The 13,124-nt window shown below is 46.5% G+C and overlaps 1 protein-coding gene across 8 annotated transcripts in view; it reads right to left on the minus strand.

The window, feature by feature from the left end:
- The window catches only part of LOC147642333 (uncharacterized), a 102,458-nt gene that overhangs the window by 56,232 nt on the left and 33,102 nt on the right, over positions 1-13,124 (minus strand). For 4 of the 8 annotated variants that reach the window (XR_015266995.1, XM_086805369.1, XM_086805335.1 and 1 more), the window contains exons 4-8: positions 10,389-10,496; positions 10,147-10,225; positions 2,992-3,584; positions 2,666-2,851; positions 2,473-2,579 (exon numbers count right to left, since the gene is read on the minus strand). Coding sequence is in view for 7 of the 8 variants with exons in the window: in XM_086805369.1 (XP_086661495.1) it covers positions 2,473-2,579; positions 2,666-2,851; positions 2,992-3,584; positions 10,147-10,195 (935 nt within the window). In the remaining variant the exon portion in view is untranslated. Of the gene's footprint in view, positions 1-2,472; positions 2,580-2,665; positions 2,852-2,991; positions 3,585-10,146; positions 10,226-10,388; positions 10,497-10,756; positions 10,885-13,124 lie in introns of those variants that run through there. The other 4 variants (XM_086805345.1, XM_086805389.1, XM_086805353.1 and 1 more) reach the window with 4 other exon arrangements.

The raw sequence follows: 13,124 nt of genomic DNA on the forward strand, positions 1-13,124 counted from the left end.
GTGTCCTTCAAAGTGGTCCAGTTTGTAAAGTGGTTGACTGGAAACTGACAGAACCACTTGTCAGAACCTTGGAGAGTGGAGGGAAAGAGCACCAAGAGGGCATCCTCCCGCTCAAGACCTCGGCTCTTACAAATGGAGATGAACCGTCTGATGTGGTCATCCAGGTCCTCAATGGATGATCCTTTGAAGGTGGGCAGCCTGACGTTGACTCGGCCCAGCACCGTGGAAAGGGGTTCTACGCCAGGAGGATTGGTTGGACCAGGAGGGTTGGCTTGGCCTCCCACGTTGCCAAGGGTGGGGTTACCAAGGTTAGCCGCCATAGGAAGAGGTAAAGGTGGTTGGTTCCCTGGGTGGCACGTAGCTGAACCTCTTCAAACGGTAGTAGCGTATTGAGAGAGGATTTTTGGATGGGCTGATTGGACTACCACGGGAGCATGTATTGGGCATCCAGAGAGGACGCAACACGGAAAGAGGACGCAACACGAGGAAGGGGTGAGCTATCAGGACTCCTAGTTTCAAGAGTCCCACCGGGCGTGCCAAATTTAGTGTACCTATAGCAGGGCTGGTTGCCCGGCACACTATGTGGTGGCTCTTCTCTGGACAATATGTCCGGAGTCCTAGATGCTCACAGTACAACATAGAAGACACTATGTAGCGGAACACAACATAAGGAGAGACAAGACTGCGGAAGGAACGAGAACACTTGCACTACTCAGAGAACACTGATACATGTCCTTCACTGTACTGTGCACACTCAGCAGAGGTCACAATGAAGACGACGACACAGCTCAAGCTGATGATAGAACACACGGTACAAGTGGTACGAAGGATGAGCATAAGGATGTAATAATCCAAGGTGAGATAAGGATGTCCTCTTGAGAAGAATGTCCTCCAAGAAGATGAGTGAGAGATGAAGAATGAAGGATGTCGGATATCCTTCAGGATGAGTCAAGGGACCATATATGCCTGAGGTCCAGTCAGTGGCATCTCCTATCTTTGGTGGATGTCATGAGGTGGCAGCATAGCCTTTGGGAGAATCTCCTATCTCTAGAGATGCCATTGGAGTGTCTGTCGGTGCCGTTAGTGCCGTTGGAGCCTTCAATGCTACGGATGATCCCAATGCTTGGCACCTCCATTGACTCACTGTGATGGTGTGACATTGTTGCGGTGGACAGTCCGTGTTGCGGCAGACAATCCGTGTGCGGTGGGCACCCTTGGTGGCTACAGATTCTTGGGCTGCAAAACAGGCCATGAGTGTTGTCACTGCCATGAATGGTGCATAGTACACATGACACTGAACGATGCTCACATGTGGCACTGATTGCAGAGTTAATGCACTGCAGTGGCATCCAATAGACAGTTGGTGTAAAGCATGTGCAGCTGGCGGCATGCGAATTCTTTGCATGAGCCATCGTTCAAACTTCAGTGCGCTGGCTAGTGATGGGTTGTCTTTCAGAAGTGTCTTGGTGGGACACTTCTTCAGCGGCTTTGTGCCTTCTATGACTGTGTGTCATCTACAACATGCTCTAAAGGCATGTGTAATGTATATGTTTCTTAGAGAGATGGCAACTTGGTGTCATGGACAACCTAGTGCCTTCATCAACTTCGTGCCATTATTTGATTGTGTGTCGAGTAGATGTTTGTTCTCATCATGGCATAACTAAAATATGTATGTGTGAGATTTACAAGAGATTACATGTGTGTGATTGGTCTTAACAATGTTGTCGACATGGCATGCATGAAATGCATGTGGGCCATTAGTTAGGGGTTACATAAATTGCCGGTGCGCATGCAACCTTTGTGGTAACCTTTGTGGCAACCTTTGTGGTTAATGTAATCTATCTTGGTTAAGCCAGTGGACAGTAACTATCACTGAGTGTGATGTGTGAGTACTTGATAAGCAAACCCTGCGTGGCATGGATGCTTGATCAAGAGGGAGTGTTAGAATCAAGGTTATCTAGCATCCATTGTGTGCATGTGTGCATATTGGGGACAACTTATTGGAGCCTAAGGATAGGATAATACACATGAAGTCTAAGGTTATTCTCTTGTGTAAGTGGCCAATTACTAAAGGGAAAAGTAAAGCCTAGATGGATCAAGATAAGGGCTAGGTGGCAAGCCCTGACATCATTGCTTAGGTCATTAGGAGGGCTCTTGGAGCCTATATAATTTGTACCTTTCTTTGTGAATAATGAGTAAGTTTGATAGGTCCTTGTGACCTTCCTTTGTGGAAACACTTGTCCCAAGCTTATCTCTTTGATTGTCACTATGTGTTAATCTCTTGCTTCACTTGTAGCTTTGTGCTAGTTATGCTTATCTTAATCTTCTTTGATTATGGTTCTTATATAAGCATTAATCTTTGAGGTTAGGATTAAGCTTTGTGCTTGTGGCAATTAGGGTTTCACTCTCTAGTGCAATCCCTAATATTCCAACACATTGCTCACTCAGTTTTTTGAAGACAGCATTACATACCGTTTCTTATCCGCAATATCATCTTCCCTGCTTCTTTTACCACCTCCAGATGAATAGTTTGGAACCTGTACTTCTTCATCTTTCACTGTAAATGTACTCTCAAAATCCTGGTCATAAAAAGTGTGTAATTTTAGAGAAACAACTTACATACATCTGTCTTGTCATTAAACAAAGTCAACTTTTTAACACTTACATCATGGTGCTCCAGTTGAGGCAGAGTAAAATCATCTTTCAAACCAAGTTTTTTTTTAAGCTCTAATATTCTCAAGTGCATTTCTTTTATCTTCTCTATGATAGACTCTTTGTTGTCCTCAAAGCTTGCAAATTTTTTATTGAAAGCTTCACGAATCAAATGTAGCTGTTTAAATAATAGGAATCTCTGCGGAAGCAACGTGCAAACAAAGCATGACAAATGAAGACTTAAATCCTTAGGATTCTATAAGACCAAAAAACAATCTAATTTAATGTGGTTAAAGGTTACAAAAAAAAAAGTATTATGGTTTTCAATCTAGTGCTCACCTGTGTCCTTTTTCTCTTTGGTGTTATTAGCTCAAAGGAATCATACAATACATTCTCAATGGGTCCTTTCTCCAGCAACTCTGCAGTCGGGGACTCACTTTCTTCTTGATCTTCTTCAGGTGTGGGCAAAGCACTTGAGGAATCATTAGCGCCTTTGTTGGTCACATTCTCAAGATCACTCCCACTCTTTCCTCCGCTAGAATCACGAGCTGTGATGATACTGCTCCTTCTACTAGGAATAGGCTCTTCAATTTTTGGTACTCCACCCTCTATGCTTGTTGACTGTATAGCTAGTTCAGTAGGTTGATCTTTTGCTGTCAAATTCCCATCTCTACTTCTACTTGAAAAGTCCCCACCAGCCATCATGTCAGAGACCATGCTACGGGTAGATCCAGGTGCTGTGGGTATACCCAAAGAATTATCCATGTGGCTGCTGACAACTAGCTTTAGCTCTTTGGTGTACTTGTTTTCTTGCATCTCAATGATCCGAAGAGCTTTTGCTATATGCACTGCTCGAGAGCTTGCGCTATCTTTATCATGAAGTGGAAAGTTTGGAACCTCAGAGCCTTGTATGAAAGGCCACAGATGCTTGCCTGCATTTTTCCAGAAGTCCATAAAGCAAGGGTTTATTTCCTATCTTTCTAAAGGTGGCATGCCTCATTTATGAGAAAAGTGTTAGCAGGGGTATTTTATGAGGAATTACAATTGTAGAACAACAGAAGAGGTATCTACTTAACCTCTAGCCTTCTCACAAACGCTTCAGAAAATGTCACATAATAAATTAAATCTCCAAAAAAAGGAAAAGTCCAAGTTCTGTGTGCTTAAGTGTGGCCCATTCATGAAAGTATGGTAGCATGAACTGTTATTCTCTCCATCTCTTGATTGACTTCACTAGAAATCCTGGTCTCTAATATTTAAGAAAATTTCCCATTTTCATAAAACACTAGGAAGAACCCACGGCTTTGGAGTCCTCTATAGACAGTTGGCAGAGGAGGGTCACAGGCTCTCACAGCAGTTGTCGGTATGCATGTACCACCAGTTGGTTCCAGTCACATGGCTTTCCAATGAACTGCCTCTCTCCCTTTGAGTACAGCGTGGACTCCCCCTTTCTTGATCTCTCATGGTACGAGATCAACTGCATCATCCACTTGGATCTGACTTGGTTCCATATAGACCGGACATGGATATACCCCTGATTGAGCTTTCCCCAAAGCTCCAGTCTTATGGGGGACAGATTCATTGAGAGGCCCAGTTATCTTCACAGACATGTCCCATGCCATGAGGATCACCATTGGTGAGCTGAGGGCGTTCTCACATCGTCTTTCGATTGAGACAGGGAGAGCAGAGGGCATTCTACAAGACAGATGATTATGTAGGATATGTAGCACGGAGGAGATAAGAGTCGGAGGAGCATGCCATACTTAGATGCCCAGTCTACTATGACGCTACCACTGTCTCTTCAAGGAGGGGTTTGGGACCTTGTCACAGCTGATGCATCATAGAGATGAGAGATGTGTGGGACTAAACCTATTGAGAGGCTGGATACCACACTGACATTTTTCACCCTCACCAGCAAGCCCCAGCTGACTCTCAGCCCACACAAGATCCATTGGAACAGATTTACAAGGACTGGGCTAGACTGACCAGACAGGGCTAGGTAGACCGACGGAGCACCCCACGCACTCGGGGGTCCTTTGAGAGAGCACATGTCCTCCAGAGAGTCAAACGTCCTGGTCCCGGAGACCTAGACCCTCTACCCAACTAACAGCCCCAAATCCAGGACTTGCTTCAGAAAAAAAGGAGGCACTGTGATGATCCTGACCCCCAAGAGAGGCCAAGGGCATAGTTTTGGCCTGTGGGGGGCATGGTGAGCACTTTCACATCTCCCATTCCGTGAGGCAGGTATGCCCCTTAGCTCCACTACTTTACCTACTAGTAGCAGAGGTTAAGAGCAGGTTTCTCAAGGTTGCCCGAGGGGTTTCAGGCCTCACCCTACCTCTTCGCAAAGAGGAAGAGTTACTGGACTCAGAGTTAGCAGATGATACTGCAATGTTTTTGGAGGCTTCAACGGCATACCTTTGTGCTTTCTGCACTGCCTTGGAGATGCTTCACAGGCATACCTCCTTGCTTCCACCCATTGGCTCATTCGAAACTTCCTTTGGTTAGGATTAGATGGCACTGTACGCACCACGGCAAGAGTGGCTTCAGAAACCTTCTTTGAAGAAAGAGGGCTGTAAAAAAAAACAGCAAATAGCCTCCTCTCAAGCTGTGTATAGCAAGGGGAGAGGAAGAAGAAAGGGAGGGAGGGTCGGAAAATAGAAATAGAGAAAGAAAATCTGTCAGGAACCCTGTCCTCAGCACCTAGAAGAGAGCTTCAGCCTTCAACAGCAAAAACGCAGCAGTTTGCAGTACAGATGCAGAAAAACGCATCACAATGATGAAGCCTCTGCTCCAATCAGATAAATGCAGCAGTTTCTTACCTGTAGATCAGCATTTGGCTCTGATACTATGAAAGAAAGAGCATCACAGGCTGTTGGCCCAAAGCACAAACTGTAGAAGGCTGGAAACAGTTGATTATTGCTGAAAATGAGCACGAGGGAAGCCCGTAGGTGCTTACAAGCATAAGAGACTGTTGCTACAGCCAATGATCTCCAGCAAATATGCAAGAATGAGATGAAAAGCGAGGGGAAGGGTAAGAACCCTTTATATCCCTCCAGAGAGCTAGTCGGCCAGCTATAAGTAGGCCGATAGCTGTCCAGTAGCATAAAATGCTATAAAATACCTTCAAAAATGGTAGAAAAATCCCAAATAATACATGCTAGATATGCCAATGCAGGGTCTCATAAAATGACTAGTACAAGCATTAAAGGTGTAAGTAGACCCTCTGGAGATGATATATATTCCAACAATTCCATCACTCTCCCAATGGCTCCACCGAGCACCGGGAGAAGAGGAAGGTAATCCTTCCTGAGACCTGGGAAGTAGACTATCACTGGGAAGCCTGACACACCAGTCAGTGGGTTGGACGCGGGGTCGAAGCCGTGCTGCCACCGTCCAAAGAAGGCTTGGGCCGTACACAGTGCAACGGGGCTGAGCTGCATGACTCGATTTGATGCCGCTGGTGAGTTGAACTCAACCTAGTAGAAGCCACGCCCCAAAGGATGAATGCCTATGATCTTTGCCAGCCCACTCCGGAGGCTAGCCTGCAAAAGATCTCTAAGTTGTCCATGCGCAAGGAGGCTACCGACAATCTTGCATACCAGACTGGAGGCCTCTAATGATCTTTGCCAGCCCACCGAGGAGGCTAGCCTGCAAAAGATCTCTAAGTTGTCCACGTGCAGGGAGGCTACCGACAATCTTGCATACCAGAGTGGAGGCCTCTAACGATGCAATAGTCATAGCGAGGAGCTAAAGGTCCGCCTCAAATAGAGAGAAGCAAGTAACGGCGGCCTTGGCCACGGATGACGGAGTGACTGCCATGGAGTCCTCTTGAGGGTGAAGACCATATTGGGCCAAGACTCGCCAAATGGAGAATGCCCAAGAATTGAGAACACTGCTGGAAGAAGATGGAGGGGGCGAAGAGGGGGAGGAAAGCGAGGAGGCAATGGAGGAGGGAAGCAAGGAAGGGAGAGACATGGGAGGGGGCAGAAGGAGGGAAAGGAAGGGGGAGGGGGGGGTGCGGCGCAGGTGAAAAAGGGAGGCAGGGGGCACTGCGGGGAAGGAGGGGGCACAGGTGGAAACAAGAAGCGAGGGGGGAGGGCTGCATGTAGGTGACGAGGGGGCTGGGCAGAGTGTCAAATCCCCACGGTCTCCTTGTAGAGAAATCCTGAAACATGACCCGAAACCTACAAAACAAAGCCATAAAACGTGAAGGGGGCCCAACCATGACAGCCGTGGGCAAAACCCACAAGACTTGGTTGTCCCCACCGAGCCAAAAGCTGAGCTAGCTAGCAAGACGCACCGACCAATCTCTACTCCATGATGTCCCATACCGCCACGGAGCTACCCTCGCAGGCCTCGAGACTGCTGCCCGCTGCCAAACAAAAGGCCTCCAAGGCTGTCCAGAAAGCACATAAACAAGCATGTGAAGCCTCAAGGAACAACGCCGTATCATCTGCTAACTCAGAGTCCAAAAACTCTTCCTCCATGCATAAAGGCACTCTGAGACCCACAACACCAGGGGCAGCCCGAAGAAACCTGCTCATAGCCTCAGCTACAATGAGGTACAATAAAGGGGCGAGGGGACAGCCCTGCCTCACTGAACGGGAAATCTGAAAACGATCGCCGCGTCCCCCACAAGCTAAAACAGTGCTATGAGCCTCGCTGTATAGACAGGACACCCCTCTGATCCAGTTTTGGGAAAACCCCATGTGTGCCATAGTGCCCTCCAAAAAATCCCAATCCACTCTATCATAAGCTTTTTCAAAATCAAGCAAAAGAATGGCAAGAGGCTGCTGACTAGACTTTGCCCACTCGACAGCTTCCCAGAAAGAAAAGATGTTATGAAATATACTCCTTCCTTGGAGGAACCCATTCTGTGTATCATGGATAGTCCATTGGAGAATCGGCTGCAACCTTATACTCAAGGCTTTAGCTAAGATTTTATATGCAAATCCAAGGAGGGTGATGGGCCTCCATTGCTTGATGTCTCTTGTCCCCACTCTTGGGGATAAGGTGAATCAGCCCCTCCATGAGGTATGGCGGCATCATACCCGACAAGAACAATTCCTGAAGGGCAGCAGTGATAGCATCTCCAATATGATCCCAAAAAAGAATAAAGAATCTCCTCCCACTCTCCAATGCTCAACCTCGGGAATGACATTTGTAATGGTGTCCCAAAAGGCCACCCTTTCACCTCTCACGTTAGGTGCATAGATATTCAAGATTCCCAATTTCTGACCCTCATGCATGATCAAGATCCCCTGCGCTCTAGCAGGGATGATAACACCGTGCCCAATAACATGAGGCATAACAGATGCTGCCACTGAAATGCAAACACCCCCTCTAGTCCCAACTGCCGAGGACCAGAAGGTGTGGCTAGAAAGCATCTTACCAGTTTTGCCACACTGAGATCTATCCAATTTGTGTTCCTGCAACAAAAGTACATCAATAGACCCTCCTCTAACAACAGGGTGAAGCTGGTCCTTCAAAAGGCGCTTCCTACCACGGGTGGGAAACCCTCCAAGGCCCTGAACATTATATGAGACAATTCTCATGGAAGAGAAGAGGGTTTGACCCCCGATCTAAGAAGACGATGGGCACCTTAGGAGGCCTCTCATAATGCTGGAGGACGGGATAATCCACGGGGCAAAGTCCACTGACATGCCCTTGTCCAAGGCCCTGCACAGTACGTGCATATGTATGAGAAACCTGTTCGCCCTGCAAGGCATCAAGAGCAATGGCATCATGCTGAGAATCCTGCAATACATGATCCCCACTGCGCTGAACATCCTGCATATCGCCCCCTCCAAGTAGAGAGGGCTACAAAATCATCCTGATTTGAGATATCATCCTCTGCAAAGATGCATCAGCTGACACATCCTTCTAACTAGAAACATCATCTATCTGTACATGATCCGAGGAGGCCTTCCCATCAATCGCACCAACGGGGCGGGCGTGAGACACAGCTCGCCACACCTGGCGGACTGAAGGACGGGAAGGCGACCCCGAGCCGGAGGGCAATCTCGAGCAAAGTAACCCTGTTGGTGACAAACCCGACTGGGGACAGCATCCGCCGAGGCAGTTACCACCTGGGCAAAAGATGTCGGCAAGGCATGGAGGGGGGGCACTTTAAGAACCAGCCCAAAGGCGGACCCGATGGCCTCTAAAAGACCTGGGAGTCTGAGAGTAATCGGGCAACGGTTCCGATCTTCCTCAACAAGGTCAAAATAGCTGGAGTAGGGAAGAAAGAATATCTTCCTCGGGCCCAATGGCAAAGGGCTGCCCTTCAAAACCTCTGAGGTTGCGTCCTCAAAATCAAAATCCACTTGGAAGAAACCTCTTCCAAGCAACCTGACATCTCGAAAGTGTGAGGTGAGATCGGAGGGCAGAGCCGCCAGGACCCAATCCCGAGCTGGAGACGGGAAGGGTGAGATCCAAAGATTCTGGCAATGAGGGTCGTTTTGGAGTCTTTCTTGATTTCGGCGTAGAGGACCGCGAGCTCGGCTTCGGAAAAAACAATGGTTCGCCCGGCCGAGGGAGATTGATTGGCCATGATGCTAATCGAAGAAAAAGGCCGACTTGAACCCGGATGAGGAGCAACCCGAACCAAGGGGAAGAGGCAGGCAAGGAGGCGGTGGGAAAGGGTGGAAAAGGGTGGAAAAGGGGAGATATTATTCACACTCTTATGGCCGCATGGGCTCACATATAGGGACCATCCAGATCTGCGCAAAGCGCACTGTTTTCATGCGGGAGTGGGATGAAGGGATCTTTTTCTCAACGACCTCCACGGGACTATCTTGGCACCTTTGTGCCCCATATTGGTTGAGAGCACCCTGCATTTTGGGATGAGGTCTTGTTTTGTTCTAGCTTCCAGCCATGATTTTGTATGGTCTTATAAAAGTCTTCTTTTTGCAAAAAAAAAAAAGTATAGAGAGAAAGAAAGCAAGATTGATAGTTTTATTAACATCTTCAAAGAACCAAGGCAAATTGAGGAGAGGCACTATCTACATCACTTGGGGCTCTATTGCCTGGCTTGCTCAGTCTAGACCACAGTCATTCTCTAATTGGAAGCTCTAATTGGAAGATAACAGAGCTTTCCATATGATATTGCCAATAGCCAGCTATGGGTGGGGGCAGAAAGATGCAATCTGTCCTGAGAACTGGGGAGAAGAAAGATGTATGGGTAGGCAGCAACCTGTGACTGCAAGCTGTGCCACAGGTGAGACCATGGGAGGTTGCAAGCTGCAAGCTTTAGGGAACAGAAGAGAGATTGGCGATGAGGAACGGTACAGATGGTAGCAGGCAGCGATGGAGGTCAACAGAAAGGAAGGCAGCAGACAGTAAAACAGGATATAGCAAAGCAGGTGACAAGCAGCTATGGAGGCAAACAGAAAGATGGCCAGCATCAAGGAAGTGTATGTAGGCAGAAGATAATCAGGAAAAATGGATAAGGGGCTTGGAAAAACAGAGATCGATAATGAAAGCGAAACAAACCTGCCTCTGCAACATTTTTCCAGCACTCTTGTTTGATGCGTTCCACCATTATATCCTTCTTTAGATTCTCCTTTATCACCTAAAATAATAAACATAGCACCAAAGCCTCTAATGATCCTTGTCAAAGCTAACTAACAAACTAAACCAATAAAGTTATGCTTCAAGAACCTTAAGGATTATCCTGGCAAGAGATTACTGCAAAAAAGGTTTGTATTGGATAAATAATCCGACTAGAGAGAAACCTGCTCATGAATGCTAGTGACTCTCCTTTGACCCTGAGACTTCAACTCACACTCTAAATCCACATCAACAATCAACTCTGATGGTGATAGTTTTTCCAAGTCTGATGCCTGCAAAGGACATTATTAAAGACTTGTCCAAAGAAAATAGGTGCACACACGGACACACAAACACACTGTAGGGGTCAGAAGGGTTTTAAACTCAACTTTTTGATAGGGATTGAGATGGGATAACCACTCTAGCAAGCGCCCACCAACAAACTAGGTATATGTTTCTGTAAAATCTTCCTCCAAAACGTAAAAGCCTACGGTTGGATTAAATCTAATTGTAACCAAAAGCATTCATTACGTAAAAGATTCTACAAGATGACCTCGTTTTTGTCACTAAGATCATGAAAGTCCTGCTTTATCTTTTGGATCTTTTTCCTTAGCTCTGTTCTGTGAGCTTGGATAGCAAGCGCTGACCTTCAAAACGTTTAAAGATGGTGGAAAATTTGAGCTGAAAAAGAAATAGCACCCAATTTACTTTATACAGGAAACAAATAAACTGTTTCATGGGTTCTTGCATATCAGTATTGGCTACAGATATAGATACAAAGATACATATTATATCATCACTGTGAGAGCAGATTATGCTCTATTTGGACAATATAATGCCTACTTATTTTTAAATAATAAAAATCCAAAAATAGATCCCTCATTAGCCTAATTGACTGCGTCTACATCAACACGAAGTAAAAAGGTGCCATCGTCCCCAATCTCCTCACACAGCACTCAGTTCGTCCATCCTTGCAGCTGTAAAGCAATTTCTACTGTGAAGCCCATCTCCATCATGGGCAAAGAGTGCAGATTTGCAGGTAGTCATGTGTTTTTCTGAAATCTACAGTGTTCTGGCTGTTAAAAGGGTGTCGTGTGTTGTGCCTGTGTGAGAGCTGCTGCTGCAACCTGCAAACGAAAGGCCTGAAGTGCATCCCACCCCCATTGATGCTTCCGTCTCCCTTCAGACCTTCCACAGCTTTCTCGGTGATACTTGTTTTGCGCCCTGCCTCCCCCACTTCTTTGCCTCTGCGTCAACTTACGGAAAAGTTTTTATTGTGTTCGAGTTGGGGCTGCCCGCCCTTTGATTGGCATTATGGCTTCTGCCCAAGCCAATCATCCTCCACTCCCACCAGGCCAGGAGAACAATCCTTTTTCCCGAAGACAAGCATAGGAACTTTTGATAAAGAAGTCAAGACCACACTAATTCGAAAGATTTTCGGGTCTCATCCCTCCCGCTCTTAGGCTAGAGATTGGATCCTGGCGGAACTTCCCATAGTAATACGGCAAAGAAAACCTCAAAGGCTCTTGAGAGCAGCCCATATCCTCTCGGCCCAAGGAAACAATTCTTCTTCCGATACTTCTGGAACCTCAACCTGGTGCTACAGGACCACAACTTTGGTCTGAGGTTTCCCAAGCTCCAACGGATCTATAGGAAGTTTTTGGCTTCCATAGGGTCAACCTTTGGACAAGTTCTAGAAGTCCCTCCCCTTCTTCTTCTTTTTTTTTCCAGAAAGGAGACTTCTATTAAGTATGAATTTTTTTTACAAAATGGAGATTTCACACCAAGCAAGGTGGAGATCTCAACCAATCAGGAGCCCTGTGCTGCCAATAGGGTCCCGAATGAGAGAATGTGAAAAAGATACCAATGTCCCACTCTCTCATAAACTGGCCGCGCTTCCTCTCCGCGTGAGAATATGGGACCATCCGTAAGTGCAGGGTGAAGTTACCTGCTTTCAGCGGGCTAGGAAAGAAGCCACCAAGGTCTTGCACATTCCATGAGACGACTTTTTGGTCAGTGCACACTAAAGGTGGGAGTATGTACTTCAATGAGCTGCAATTATTCCTTATATGATTGGTCATGGAGTTATTATCCCTGCTACAATACAGTGGATTATGCTTATGCGATGTGGATTGAAAATTGGTGTGTTGAATGTGTATGCTCCTAACCTCAAAGGAGAAAGAAATCTTTTTTGGAATGCCATCATGGACTCTCCCCCTCAATCAGATCATTGGATCGTTGGAGGTGACTTCAACATGAGCAACCTGCTGATAAAAAGGGGAGACATGAAGGCATCATTCACAAGCTTGAGAGGGCATTCTGCAAAGATTTATCTTTTTCTTTCATGGCAGGGACTATTGGTTAGAGGATGCCTTCCATAGGAGACCAGATTCACTCCTCTTTTCTTGGAGTAATTGCAAGAGTGCTGCATGTTGCATTTATGCCTGCTTGGACCCCCATTATGTTGATTATTCGGCACTTGATAGAGGTGGCACTATCTTCATTGTCTTCCAGGAACTTCAAAGCCAGATCATTGTCATGTCTCTTTACTCTGATGCACAGTTATCTCAACAGGTAATTGATGTTTGGGGAGCTTATGATGCTCTTGACTCTAGGCAAAGAGTTGATCTTGCCTTAGAGAGTGTTAGTGATCTTTCTCACACAGTGTGGCTCTAGCCAAGAGGCAATAATCTTGGATAGAGAAAGAGAAAGAGAGCCCTAGCCAAGAGGCAAGAATCAGGAATAGATTGTGTGCTTTGTAGAGGGAACTTGAGAAACACCCTGATGCCCAATGGATCTCAGATGCATTATGCACCATTAGGGCTAAGTTGCTGGACTTTGTAGAGAAACGTGCTGAGATTCATTATCATGCACAGGAGTCATTCTGGATTCAGATGGGAGGAAGATGTAACAGACATTTC

This window comes from Cibotium barometz, chromosome 1 (assembly GCF_041138505.1).
Source record: "Cibotium barometz isolate CiBa-2024 chromosome 1, ASM4113850v1, whole genome shotgun sequence".
Taxonomy (NCBI): Eukaryota; Viridiplantae; Streptophyta; class Polypodiopsida; order Cyatheales; family Cibotiaceae; genus Cibotium; species Cibotium barometz.